The sequence below is a fragment of the Lepidochelys olivacea genome, assembly GCF_965140295.1.
Source record: "Lepidochelys olivacea isolate rLepOli2 genome assembly, chromosome: 1".
Lineage (NCBI taxonomy): Eukaryota > Metazoa > Chordata > Testudines > Cheloniidae > Lepidochelys > Lepidochelys olivacea.
In genome coordinates, this window is record NC_140411.1 from 59,296,721 (window position 1) to 59,310,749 (window position 14,029).

The following is a 14,029-nucleotide window of genomic DNA, read 5'->3' on the forward strand; positions in this document are numbered from 1 at the left end:
TCACATAAACCACAATGCAATATATTTTAATACATACTATCGACTAGTGTCCTGGACATTAAAAATTAACATGCTAAGGAAAATAAATTGGGTTTGTGCTTTTTTATTTATTTTTTATGGTATATTAAATAAAGGCTGGACAAAAATTTAAAGTGTTTTTTTCCCCCCTGCCTGTTTATTCACCTTAGGAATAATAAACCACAATTTCCTGTTTTGCTGGAGGACACCTTGGAGGACTAGAAACTGAAGAAAGAACTTTATCAGCTTTCCATTGAAGAGGCAATGGTACTGAAACTTGCACAAAGATCTTACCTCACTACTGTTTTCTGGGCATTTAAATTAAGAGGTGATTAAACTGAAACCCTTCCCTGCACAATTGCTAAATGCTCACATTCTTGGTACTTACAATGTCATAATCCTGCCAGTTCTGAAGCAGTGCAGAGTATTCCAAATAAAATAAACAAAGTCTGACTTTCTAACTTAAAGTAAGAAAAAAGTATTTAAAAACAATTAATAATCCTCCTCTCCCCAAAAACTCCAAAAGAAAACACAACCATTCAGGCCACCTTTTTAATACCTCATTGAGAAGAAAGAGGGTGGGGAGGGACAAAAGCATTTCCTTTCCCCCGTTTTGCTGATTACCTTTACAAATTAAACAAAATAAAGTAAAATAAAAATATAAATCACAGTTTTTAATCTTGATTTAATAGTGACTTAATGCGAGTTACTAGATACTCAGCACTCAACATCCGGCCACTTATTTCAGTGCCTAAATACAGATTTGGCTTAACTTTAAACATCTGTTTTTAAAAAAATTCAAGTTCATATTTTCACACACTCTACAACTCTCCATTTGTTACCGGTGTTACTTGCCTTTGAAAAACTCCAAGACTGCTGGAACTAAATGGCTATATGTTTGTTTGTTTTTAAAAGTGAATGCCACTTTTTATCAATGTATGATACATTAAATCTATGAATGTTTTATACAAAATATACAAATGAAAACAGCACACCATATTCTAGAACTTTTTTCATGAATGTCTCTGACATATTTTATATTTGAGATGGAGGGCCAAATTCTGCTCTCAGTTAAGTTTATGGAATTACTCCAAATTTATATATATTCAACAGAGCAGAATTTGGCCTGGAGTGTACAGGTCAGGCATTTAAGTGCCGATTGCATAGAACACCTTGTGTATGTTGCTACGCTTGTAAGAAAAAAAAAGTGACAAGTAGAAGGAAATCCACTAAAGGGCTCAGGGTTATCTATAAACCGCTGACGTACACAATCAGGGTAAATAATTATACTCTCCACTAAGTTTTTTGCATTGTTAGTTTATAGATTTTAAAACTGTAATTTCAGGGATTTTTTTAAAAAACTACCTAGACATATGTTTATAAAGCATTTGAATTCCATGGTTTATTTTATTTCATCCTAGTGAAGTCTTAGTGTCTCTACTCCATTCTCACCCCCACCCCTTAACCTTTCCAGCTGCCTCTGACCCTACTTTTCATTCTTTGTATAGTCCATTCACCCTTAGCTTTTGTGATAATACTATCTTTGCCTCGTTCTCCAATCTCCTGCTAACCCTGTGACCACTCTTTCAATGACTGCTTTTCTGTCTCACTCTTCCAGTGTACAGGGATTACCAAAGCACTATGTTCTTGGGATACTTTTTTCCTTCTACACTTTATCATTAGATAACAATATCTGCTCATTTGGATTTAACTACATCTCTATACAGATTACAATAAAAAGCACAAACCAAAAACTAAGTTAAAAGAAAGTTATTGAGGTTGCAAAGTCAAGAACTCAAAAGCTTGGAAAAGCCATATTTACAGTTGACTCTGCAACCTTAATTCTGCCCCTTTGTGTGTCCATATGCTCTGAGTGAGGGAGGTGAACGAGCCCCAGATGGTGTGGCTGATGTGGTTAGGTCCTATGATGGTGTCCCTTGAATAGATATGCGGACAGAGTTGCCAACGGGGTTTGTTGCAGGGATAGGCACCTGCACATCTACCAATGTGATATATGCCATCATGTGCCAGCAATGCCCTCTGCCATGTACATTGGCCAAACTGGACAGTCTCTACGCAAAAGAATAAATGGACACAAATCAAACGTCAAGAATTATAACATTCAAAAACCAGTCAAAGAACACTTCAATCTCCCTGGTCATCAATAACAGACATAAAAGTGGCAATTCTTCAACAAAAAAACTTCAAAACCAGACTCCAACAAGAAACTGCAGAACTGGAATTAATTTGCAAATGGGACACCATCAAATTAGGCCTGAATAAAGACTGGGAGTGGATTGGTCACTACAAAAACTAATTTCCCCCTACTGTTACTCACACCTTCTTGTCAACTGTTTGAAATGGCCACCCTGATCACTTTGGCCTGATTACCGCTACAAAAGTGATTTTTCCTCCCTTGGTATTCTACTGTTGAGAATAGCCCACTTCCACTTTAATTGAATTGTCTTGTTAGCACTGACCCCCAACTTGGTAAGGCAACTCCCATCTTTTCATGTACTGTGTATATATACCTGCCTACTGTATTTTCCACTTCATGCATCTGATGAAGTCCCAAATAAATTTGTTAGTCTCTAAGGTGCCACAATTACTCCTCATTATTTTTGGTGATACAGACTAACACTGCTACCACTCTGAAACTATGTATTGTGGTTCCAAAGTAAGGGACCTGATTGCCGAGACACTCCTGGCCAAGGTGATGGCCACGAGGAAGGCCACCTTCCATGACAAGTAAAGCAAAGAGCATGTTGCCAAGTACTTGACCAGGGCTCCCATGAGTCTTGATAGTACTAAGTTAAGGTACCAAGGTGGGATCAGCTGCCTCAGCCGTGGGTACAGCCTGTCCAGTTCCTTAAGAAAATGGCTACAGAGCGCATTAATGAAAATGGACCTGCTGCTCACCCTGGGTGAAAAGGCAAGATAGCCATCAGGTGTACTTTAATTGGAGACACCCACATCCCTTACTGTTTCAGATGTAGTAAATATTCCAGAATACATGGTATTGGTGCTCAGATGGGTGAGACCCCTTTCTGTACTGACCAGATTGAGACCCTTTTCCATTTTGCCATGTAAGTGGCCCTTGTGGATGGCTTTCTGCTCCCTAACAGAACCTCTTGAACCGTCCCCAACCACATTAACTCCAAAGAGATTCAGCCATGGAGCTTCCAAGCTGTGAGATAGAGAGATCTGAGGTTTGGATGATGTAGAAATCCATAATCCTGAGAGATTAGATCTGGAAACACAGGTAGCGTGATTGCTATTTCCACCAAGAGGTCCAGGAGAGTGGTGAACCAGTGCTGACATGGCCAGGCCAGCGATATCAGCATCGGGCTCACTATGTGCCTTTTGACCTTCAGCAGGACCTTGTGTATGAGCGGAATGGGTAGGAATGCATAGAAAAGATGGTCCTTCCAGGGGAGAAGGAACGTGTCTGTGAGCGAGCCTGGAATGTGACTCTGAAAGGAGCAGTACTGCAGACATGTCCTGTTGTACTTTGTCGCAAACAGGTCTATCTGGGGAGCTCTCCATCTCTAGAATATGTGCCTCACAACCTCCGGTCAAATGGACCACTTGTGAATGGAGAAGAAACAGCTGAGATGATCTGCTAACATGTTCTGGGCCTCGGGAAGGTAAGAGGCCTTAAGATGGATCGAGTGGGTTATGCAGAACTCCCAAAGGTGGAAGGCTTCCTGACATAGGTGAGAGGAACATGCTCCACCCTGTCTGTTTATACAGAACATTGTTGTCATGTAGTTTGTAATTGTTGCATCATTGCTGGCTTACCTTTCGACGGCATCTGTGGTCTTGGTGCCATAGCCGCTCTCGCCTCCAGTGCTGGATAGCACCTGGTTGGTGATGGCAGTACTGATAGGGATATTAAGTCCTGAACTAGAACGCTGCCTAGAACGCCTCATGGCATTGATGGAAGCTCCAGTTCTGCACTCCTGTGGCTCTCCCTCGGAGGAGAGTTCAATGGCACTGTATTCAACGGCCCCCTCACTGGGGCCGTTGTCGACGGTACCAAATTTGGCAGCTGTTGAACCCGAGTGGCCCTGCATGGATGTCACTTTGCCAGTTTCCTTGTGACTGGCGGGCTTTGGAGTAGGGGAGCTTACCCTGTCTGTTTTGCGTTGTTTCTTTTGCGGCATCAGTGAATGGGATCAGTGCCACGTGAGCAGACCTCCTCTGCATGGGCGAACTTTGGTGGAGCCGGGAGTCCCAGGACGCAGATGAGGAGTCCCTCCTTGGTGCCGGAGAGGCCAGGCTGTGGTGGCTCTCTCTTAAAGAAGCTGGTGCGCTTCTTACAGAGGCATAGGTGCTTGATGCTGAGTCGGCATGACTTGGCTCCAAGGGAGGGCAAAGAGCCACCGTCAGAAAGAACTTAAGTCTCTGGTCCCCTTCTTTCTGGGTCTGGGGTTCGAAACTTTTACAAATCCTGCAGAGTCATGCAGATGGGATTCACCCAAACACTTGAGGCAAGCCGAGTGGGGGTTGCTAATGGGCATAGGCTTGTGACAAGCCTCACACGGCTTATACTCCAAAGACCGAGGCATGTCCCGGTGTCAGGGAAGAACCTCATTAAGTGGGGTCCTACTCTACTACTACTACTAACTAGTCTGTAACAACTAACAGCTAAAATTTTAACTATTTACAGGAGAAAAAGACAAAAGTCCAAAGTCCACTGGTGAGAGTACTTGCAAAGCAAGGACGAGCAGTTCCAGCGACCATTAGAGGTGGAAAGAAGGAAATCAGGGGGCAGCGGGGCAGCAGGCCCTTATATACTGCGGCACGAGGACACAACTCCAGGGAGCACCAGAGCTGACCTGACAGATGCTGCTGAGGGAAAAACCATACGGTGACTATGCACGCAGCACGTGCAACTACATGGGAATGGATATGAGCAAGCACTCAAAGAAGAATCACTGTTCAGACTCATGCAGCTGTTCAAAGCAAGTAAAATAGTACTTAACATTAAGACCCAAGGACAACATAGATATCTAAGATTCTCGCCCCCTCCCCTACTCTTCCCACAAAAGATCTCAACTTAGACTCATGACACTCCTATGAGATAGGTAAGTATTATTTCGCATACAAGGAAATTAAGGTAGTACTGTACTTGTGCTCAAAGAGAATACAGTGCTCAACGTAACACAGGAAGTTTACAGCAGAATTTAGAATAGAAACTCAGGCCTCCTGACTCCTGATGTATCTAAACTTCAAGATCATCTCTTTCTTCCTTGCCTGACCCTCAGTAGATCAGTTCTATGCTCCAACAGGGGCTGCATGGTTGTGGTGACTCACATGTTAGGATATCTAATCAGAGTGGGATCCAGCCACACACATGGGATTGAACATTGAGACCTGAAGTGAAAGGAAGTTTTAAACTAACAGTGAGCTGAATGCTGTATTGAAGTTAAATACTGGGTTCCATCCTAGATAAAGCAGTATTTCAGGCCTACAAAGTGCATTTATTGAATTTACTAGTCTTTAATTTTTTGTCCTCTACCAACATTTCACCACAATATTGTCACAAATAAATTGATGATAGTGGACATACATGTGCTCTCCTGGTTGGGAAGGGCTCTCTCAGCCCCTTTAATAGCGTCCATGTCAAGGTTCTATGAACAGGGGTTCACTGCTCTCCATCTGATATTAAGCAGTGTCCCACACATAATACATCGATTTTAAAAATTATAAATTCAAATATTCAAATTCTTTATCTATCACCATTCACCACAGTAAATTACATAGTAATTATAATGTATGTGTAAATGCATGGTTTAGTTGGATCTTCTGTGTCAGACCTCTGATCATAGGTTGAAGAGCAATGCAACAAGTCTGTCCCTCTACTGTGTTAATGTGCCTCAGCTATAATTTTGAAGTCAAAATAATGGCAAATTACTTATCTAGTAATTTGATAACATGCAATCTTAGCTGACTATGCTTTTAGTCAGGAATTCTTTGCAACCTCTTAACTTGGTCTTCTCTTCCTAAGGGTGCCTCTACACTTCAAATTAAGGTGTATTTGCAGCATGTGTAGGCATAACTGCACTACTTTTAATTTAGCTAGTATGGGTAACAAAAGCTGTGAAGATGTGGAAGGAAAGATTTCTTTCACTGACTATCTGCCTCCAGGACAAGCCCACTGGGGATCCAGGGAATATACTCAGGTTGGTAGCCTATACCAGATATGCCTACCATGCTACAATTACACCTTAATTTGTGGTGTAAATGTACCCTCAGTTTGGCCCCATTTCTCAACTCCCTCCTCTCACCCCTCAGTAGATTCTCTGCTTAGCTCTGTATGTCAAACGAACAAAGTGACACTTTGCTACTCAATTCATATTGCATACTTAGATAGAAGATATGTACAGTATCACTAACTCATACTGTGTATCAAACTAGCCCAAATATGGATTAATGCCTAAGATGTGCCCAAATATGGATTAATGCCTAAGATGTGGAAAGAGTTTGATTCAATTTATCTCTCAGCCATGAGATTTCCAAGAATATGCTGCCAAGTTCACTTTCAGTTCTGATTTTACTGACATCAACCTACCATCATAGTTCAAATGGAGAGAGACTCCATCCATTTGGGGAGTTTTACTTAGTTAAAATACAGAAAGGGACTTGAATAGCCAGAGTTGATTCAAAACAAGGCAGATAAATTTTGGATGAGTCAGACAATTGGAGATACACAGGAAGACACGTTTCAGATTAAGAGAGCATTAAAAATTCTCCTACATTGCTTAGTGAGTTTAAGTACAGGGTCTCCATTACAAAAAAGGCACCTGGGAGAAAAAGTCAACCAGGACAAGGAGGAATTGGATGCTATGGGGACTTTTGAGATGTCCTTGATCTGTGGTGGTGCTGTCGTGTTTTTTGTTGTGTTCCCCCTGAGTTTTTTTGTTTGGGTTTTAAAGCAGGATCTGGACAGACCCAAATGTCTGAACTAGATTGATCAAGACAAAGGTTCTGTCCAAATAAGGAATCATAGAACATACTCACTCTATTCTTTTTGTTGTTGTTTTTTAATTTTACCTCAGTATCCACCATACCTACAACAGGACACATGCATTAACAGGCTGCTAGGCTCAGAACACCATCAGCTACTAAAAAGGAAAGAAAGCAACTAGGGCTGTTGATTAATCACAGTTAACTCATGCGATTAACTCAAAGAAATTAATCATGATTAAAAAAATGAATCGCAATTAATCGCAGTTTTAATTGCACTGTTAAACAATAGAATACCAACTGAAATTTATTAAATATTTTGGATGTTTTTCTACATTTTCATATATATTGTATTCTGTATTGTAATTGAAATTAAAGTGTATATTATTTTTATTACAAATATTTGCATTGTAAAAATGATAAACAAAAGAAATAGTATTTTTCAATTCACCTCATACAAGTACTGTAGTGCAAGCTCTTTGTCATGAAAGTGCAACTTACAGATGTAGGTTTTTTTTGTTACATAACTGCACTCAAAAATAAAACAATGTAAAACTTCAGAGCCTACAAGTCCACTCAGTCCTCCTTCTTGTTCAGCAAATCGTTAAGACAAACAAGTTTGTTTACATTTACAGGAGACAATGCTGCCCTCTTCTTATTTACAATGTCTCCAGAAATGGAGAACAGGCATTTGCAAGGCACTTTTGTAGCCAGCATTGCAAAGTATTTACGTGCCAGATATGCTAAACATTTGTATGCCCCTTCATGCTTCAGCCATCATTCCAGAGGACATGCTTCCATGCTGATGATGTTCATTAAAAAAATAATGCGTTAATTAAATTTGTGACTGAACTCCTCGGGGAAAAATTGTATGTCCCCAGCTCTGTTTTACCCACATTCTGCCATATATTTCATGTTATAGCAGTCTTGGATGGTGATCCAGCACATGTTATTCATTTTAAGAACACTTTCACTGCAGAGTTGACAAAATGCAATGAAGGTACCATTGTGAGATTTCTAAAGATAGCTACAGCACTCGAACCAAGGTTTAAGAATCTGAAGTGCCTTCCAAAATCTGAGTGGGACGAGGTGTGGAGCATGCTTTCAGAAGTCTTAAAAGAGCAACACTTCAATGCAGAAACTACAGAGCCCAAACCACCAAAAAAGAAAATCACCCTTGTGCTGGTGGCATCTGACTCAGATGATGAAAATGAACATGTGTCAGTCTGCACTGCTTTGGATTGTTATTGAGCAGAACCCATCATCAGCATGGATGTATGTCCGCTGGAATGGTGGTTGAAGCATGAAGGGTCATATGAATCTTTAGTGCATCTGGCACGTAAATATCTTGCGATTCCTACACCAGTGTCATGCGAATGCCTGTTCTCACTGTCAGGTGACATTATAAACAAGAACTGGGCAGTATTATCTCCTGAAAATTTAAACAAACTTGTTTGTCTAAGCGATTGGTTTCACAAGAAGTAGGACTGAGTGGACTTGCAGGCTCTAAAATTATACATTGTCTTATTTTTGAATGCCGTATTTTTGTACACACTTCTACATTTTGTAAGTTCAACTTTCATGATAAAGAGTTTGCACTACAGTACTTGTATTAGGTGAATTGAAAAATATTATTTCTGTTGCTTTTTACAGTGCAAATACTTGTAATGAAAAATAAATATAAAGTGAGCACTATACACTTTGTATTCTGTGTTGTAATTGAAATCAATATATTTGAAAATGTAGAAATCCTAAAAAATTTAAATAAACGGTATTCTATTATTGTTTAACAGTGCGATTAATCACAATTAATTTTTTTATTGTGTGATTAATTACAATTAATTTTTTAATCATGTGCTTAATCATGATTAATTTTTTTAATAGCTCAACAGCCCTAAAAGCAACATAAGATTGGTGAAACCACAGGAGGAGTACGTACACTTCAGTAGCTGGGGCAACTTTTTCTCAGACGCTCTTGGCCTCCTGGCCATTTAAGGAAAATATAGGATAAACCACAATCACAGGTCTTCTTTGTACAAAGTACTGTCTGTCAGTTAAAGAGGTGAAAACCCCTGCTACTCACAGGGCACTTCAGTGAGCAAAAAAGAATAACATGTATAGACTTTACTATGAAGCATGCAATACCCAAAGTTGCTAATCCAGGCTTTGGTGAGTGAGAAGGAGAAGGGGAAGAAGAGGAAAACAGATTGATTCACCATGTCACTCCAGTTTTATGGCAGCATCATTCCATAGTTCAGACTGCACTGAAAACAGGGATTAAACCTCTTTCTGGGGTTATTTTAAAAAAATGCTGACCCTATCTACCAGTGAGATAAAACCAAAGTGACATTAGTGAATCAATCCTTTTTACTTCAGTAAAATATCTCCCCAATCCTTTGTCAGGATTAACTATTTAGCATAGGACACTTCATAGTAAAATATATACATTTTCTCTCTTTTGCTCCCCAGAGTATCCTGTGCAGAGGGAGTTCTCTGAATCAGGCCCAAAGGGTCAAAACAAGAGTCTAGCCAGCCAAAGGAACTGAAGACAACTGATGGACTCTGGAAAAACAATTAAGCCACCCACTTTTTTTTAAAGGGGAAGTGATGTCTCAATTTTTTCCCTCCATCAGCATGCAGGAAGATATATATCCACCACCTTTGCAGTTGCAGAGATATTTGAAAAAGAATCTACATAAAGTGAAATACTACTGCCATAATGTGGTGTATTAACAGATCTCTTTTCTGCTGAGAGTTTAGCTCTGAGCACTTTGAATTCAACTATCTCAGGAAAAGTATCACAACAAACTCATATATGTTCAAATGGTCAAAAGCAATCAGACCCACAGTTAAGGCTACACCTCTAACCTTCTCCCTTTCTATTGTGCAAAAGCAGAACAGCACATGTGGTATGAAGATCCACCTGATTTAAGGAGATCTCTGCAATTCATGGGCTCAACAAGGTGCACTGAAGAGAGAGTTCCTTGCACAGTGGGAGGTTAAATTGGAGTCTTAATATTATTTGAATTTTGTTTTTATTAGGTAACTCTTATTTTGTGAGAGGTTTATTTTAAAACTGGCAGAGTTGAAATATGATGATCATACTAAGGGCTAATAACTTAAGCCAACATAAACTTAAATATCAAGGTACCCAATTATGATTTAGCCAAATTTTGTTTACAGGTTTGGTACTCGTAGCAACATCTTCAAAATCTTTTACAATGTACAATGGGCTATGTATTTAAAATACAACAACTCTCAGATGGAAAGTGATTATACGATAAGAATATATAGACACAAGTATCTGCAGTTAAAACTGTAATAAAGTAGTTAGTGTGGAACAGAGTAACAATTTTTAAAAGTAGCTTGGGCTTCTGAAGCTAGTCTATACTGTTGACTTCCAACCAGCAACATTTCACTTTCAAAAATGATGTCTTTATATTTACTGAGGCACAAGACAAAATGAAAACCCAAAAGACAGGAAATATTTTTGAACTTGTATCAATGAAAGGGGACATCACCATGCTTGTCAGATTCCTGATCTAACACAGCTCTCCAAAATCAAAGGATCATCAGTCCTTTGAAGAGAAAACTAATAGTTTGTGGATACAGGCTCTAAGCCTGAGCAAATTAAACACATCACTACTCCTTATTTCATGTCCTACAGTCTTGCTCATGACACAATTGTACATGTGAATAGCTGGCGCAATCTCCGTTCTCTCCACAAACTAGCACCCTATGTCATCATGAGAACAGCAAATCATGAAGAGTTGTACTTTAGTTTTGGTGGAAGAGGTATTTTCGAAGTAGAAATTATTTATATATGGGAGAGGGAGGGAATGAGCCAGTTTTGGGATGTTCAGACATGACATACCCTTATAAAACTGGCTAAATTCGTTCTTAGAAATTTTTAAATTTTTGTTTTTAGGATCAAGTTACACCCTGGGATGAATTTTTACAGGCAAGTTATTAATCTGTAATGGAAAAGTTGATACATCTATCACTAGAAACATAAATGGCACAGACAAAACAATGTGGTCTTTAATAGGAATGTGTAAACTCAAATTTTGGCATCACTATTAAAATTATTGGAATATGTGGTGGAATAGGTATAGGGCAATAACAAATTACAATATTTCTTACTAAAGGGAAGAAACCAGAAAATATTCCGTTTTATTACATTAACTTTGCTTATGACTGAAGTCACAGACAATATTGTGAAGAAATATATTCTGATGTAACCCAGCTCTGTGGTATGAGATATTCAAATAAAAGATACAGTAAGGTAAGAGGTACAGCTACTGTTAATAGGACTGATTACAAATGGGAAAAAATCATCGTGCTGTTGAAAAGCAGAGCTCTCTCTCTCGTTTTTTTTTTTTAAACAGGCTAACTAGCTGTAACTGCTAAAGGTAATATGGATAAAGTATATTTCTCTAGCACTCTGAAACCACAATTTAAAAAGACCAGTCATGACCAAGGTCTGCAAAAGCAGAAATAACATTCCTCTCCTAGGTGTTTTACTGCAAAAGTAGAGATAAGGGCTACATTATTTTTTTAACATGAAAGCCTCTACATTAAGTATTTCATAAATACAGCTGCTGAGTAACTGGCAAACAGTTGTCAACAGAAATGAACAGATGATGGAAAACATTTTGTATTCAAATTGCATCATCTTTAAATACACTAGTAAAACTGCAGCAATATAAAAATGGTACTCTATAGAGCTTTGTCTAAAAATGCTGCAAATGTAATTAGCCCAGCAATATTAATCAGAAGTATTTCAGGCAGACAGTGAAAATGTAAATTAATTTTAAAACAGTTTACAAATTAGAACAAAGCTACAGCTAATGTGCTTAGTGATTCCAACTGTAAAGATTTTTAAAATGCTCCACTTATCTTGCTTAACGGGTGATACAGCCAAGTCCTCTATAAAATGCACATAGTGCATCTCTAGCAGTCTTGTCCGTGATAAGATGAAATACATTCAGATTTGGCTTCTTTGTTTGATCTTGGGAAAAAACATAATACAAACATACCTCCTTGCAGAGCCATGGTTTACACTCATTGTTATCAGGGCACGTACACATAACAAATAATTTTTTCTCACTGTGAAAACCAGCTAACAGCTCCAATCAAGATGTTAGTTACTGACATGCTTAATCTAGTAAACCATTCAAAAGCCTTAGCACTTTCACTTACTGTGGCTCGCATCCTTTTATTTCTCTCATTCAACTGGTGCTACCACACTGACAAAGGGTGAAGGAAGATTCAACAGTCACCACTCCGGATGTTCCACTCTGTTCCATTCACTAAAAACTGAGGTTATCTTCATTGACGTGCCAGACACTGGCCTCCCTCTATTTAACAGAGCAACCTAGCCTAAACTCCATTCCTTACAGTATCTCTCTTTATCTTTCTCTATAGCTGTGCATCCATAACACATGTAGAGGCAGGATGTTAAAGGTATGACCAATTATCAGTATAGTCAGCAATACCTACCTCAAGCCTTGCTTCCTATCAAATTAGCCAATGTACAGTGAGCTTCCTGCTGTACACGAATGTATCATGTCACCATAGCAACTAAATCAACAAATAGCTGCTGCAGCATCTGCTTCTGGATCATATAACGTCAGTCAACAGAAGGTTAGGATTTAAGGAGCAAACCTTCCAAATATATTCCATTTTAGAGTCATATTTTTAATTTAGCCTTCTGATTCCAAGATAGACTCTGCTAGCTGGGAATGCACCAACTTCTGGCTCTGTATCTGGATATATGATTCAGTGGGTGGCTTCAGTTTGCAAACAAATGAACAGAAATAAAGCAGTTTATTAGAGGATGAGCTTCATAGCAGAAAATAATTCACTATCCAGCTGCTGAGCTCCTCACATTATTCTCATATACTCTATAAAATATTAAATACCTAACATTATGCATATAAAATATTTTGTCATTTTTTATTCCTCCATCTCCTAATTTTGCTTGAAAATGTTTACTATTTATAGATGTTTATTTTAAATGCTATCATGTACAGAAACAGAGTTGCATATTTAAAAAATATAATCAGGAGGAAAAATATTGTGTCCCTCTTCCTCCTGCAGCTCTCCCTGTATTTCTTCCCACTCAAGTCTTGATCTGCTAAATTCAAATTGGCCACTACTGGTTGCTAACAAGATCCTGTCTCTGTCACCTTTGATCTCTATGGTAATTTGGGTCCACTGTCTCTCTGATCTATTTATGGACATTTGGTTGTGATGATATCCTGATGCAGTATATTTGAACAAACTGACCCTAATAGCACATATACATGAAGCTGGATTTAAGATTTTTAACTCCAGGACTGTAAGTACTGCGGGGGACAAAATGTCTTCAACAAGATGTCATAACCACCAGATACCCGGGACATGATAATATTAGATTCAGACATTCTGATAATTTCTAAGTTTTCTATATTTCAGGCACTATTTTAATCATGAATACCCTCAAAGCTGATAAATATGTAATGCATATTTATGTATGAGAAGACCAAGCCTACAATCAACTAAAACAAAACAAACAGCTTAGCAGTTGTATAATGTCAAGAGTTAGAAATATGGTATGAACCACACACAATTTATTTTTAAGCAAAAGTTGTCCAAGCCAAAAGCTTCAGTACATTATGACTACTTTTTTTTTTTTTTAAATGTTCAGTTTTAGGATTTAAAGGGTCTGGCCTTCCATCCATGTGCACAGACCTCTATTTAAAAGGAAATTATCAGGTCAAATTTGGCCCAAAGATCTTGGTTTAAAAAATAAAAACACAAGGACTATTGTGTGGTCCAATGACTACAAACCTGGACTGAGAGTCAAGAGACCAAAATTCTATTGCCATCTCTACCACTGACATGCTGTGTGATTTTGTGCATATCACTTCACCTGTCTGTGCCACAATTTTCCTATCTATAAAACTGAAATAATTATATTTGCATTTCTGGTCTTCTGAAGTCTACTGATAAACTCACAACATATAACCTAAGTATTATCTATTTGGAACACAAG

At 38.6% G+C, this 14,029-nt stretch overlaps 1 protein-coding gene across 4 annotated transcripts in view; it reads right to left on the reverse strand.

The window, feature by feature from the left end:
* Nucleotides 1–14,029, reverse strand: part of FNDC3A (fibronectin type III domain containing 3A) — a 204,597-nt gene that overhangs the window by 116,743 nt on the left and 73,825 nt on the right. Inside the window, exon 1 of one of the 4 annotated variants that reach the window (XM_084620295.1) lies at nt 12,193–12,219. The exons of the other annotated variants lie outside the window; for them this stretch is intronic. Coding sequence (XP_084476421.1) covers nt 12,193–12,204 — 12 coding nt within the window. The 5' untranslated portion in view covers nt 12,205–12,219. Of the gene's footprint in view, nt 1–12,192; nt 12,220–14,029 lie in introns of those variants that run through there. 4 annotated transcript variants of the gene reach the window in all.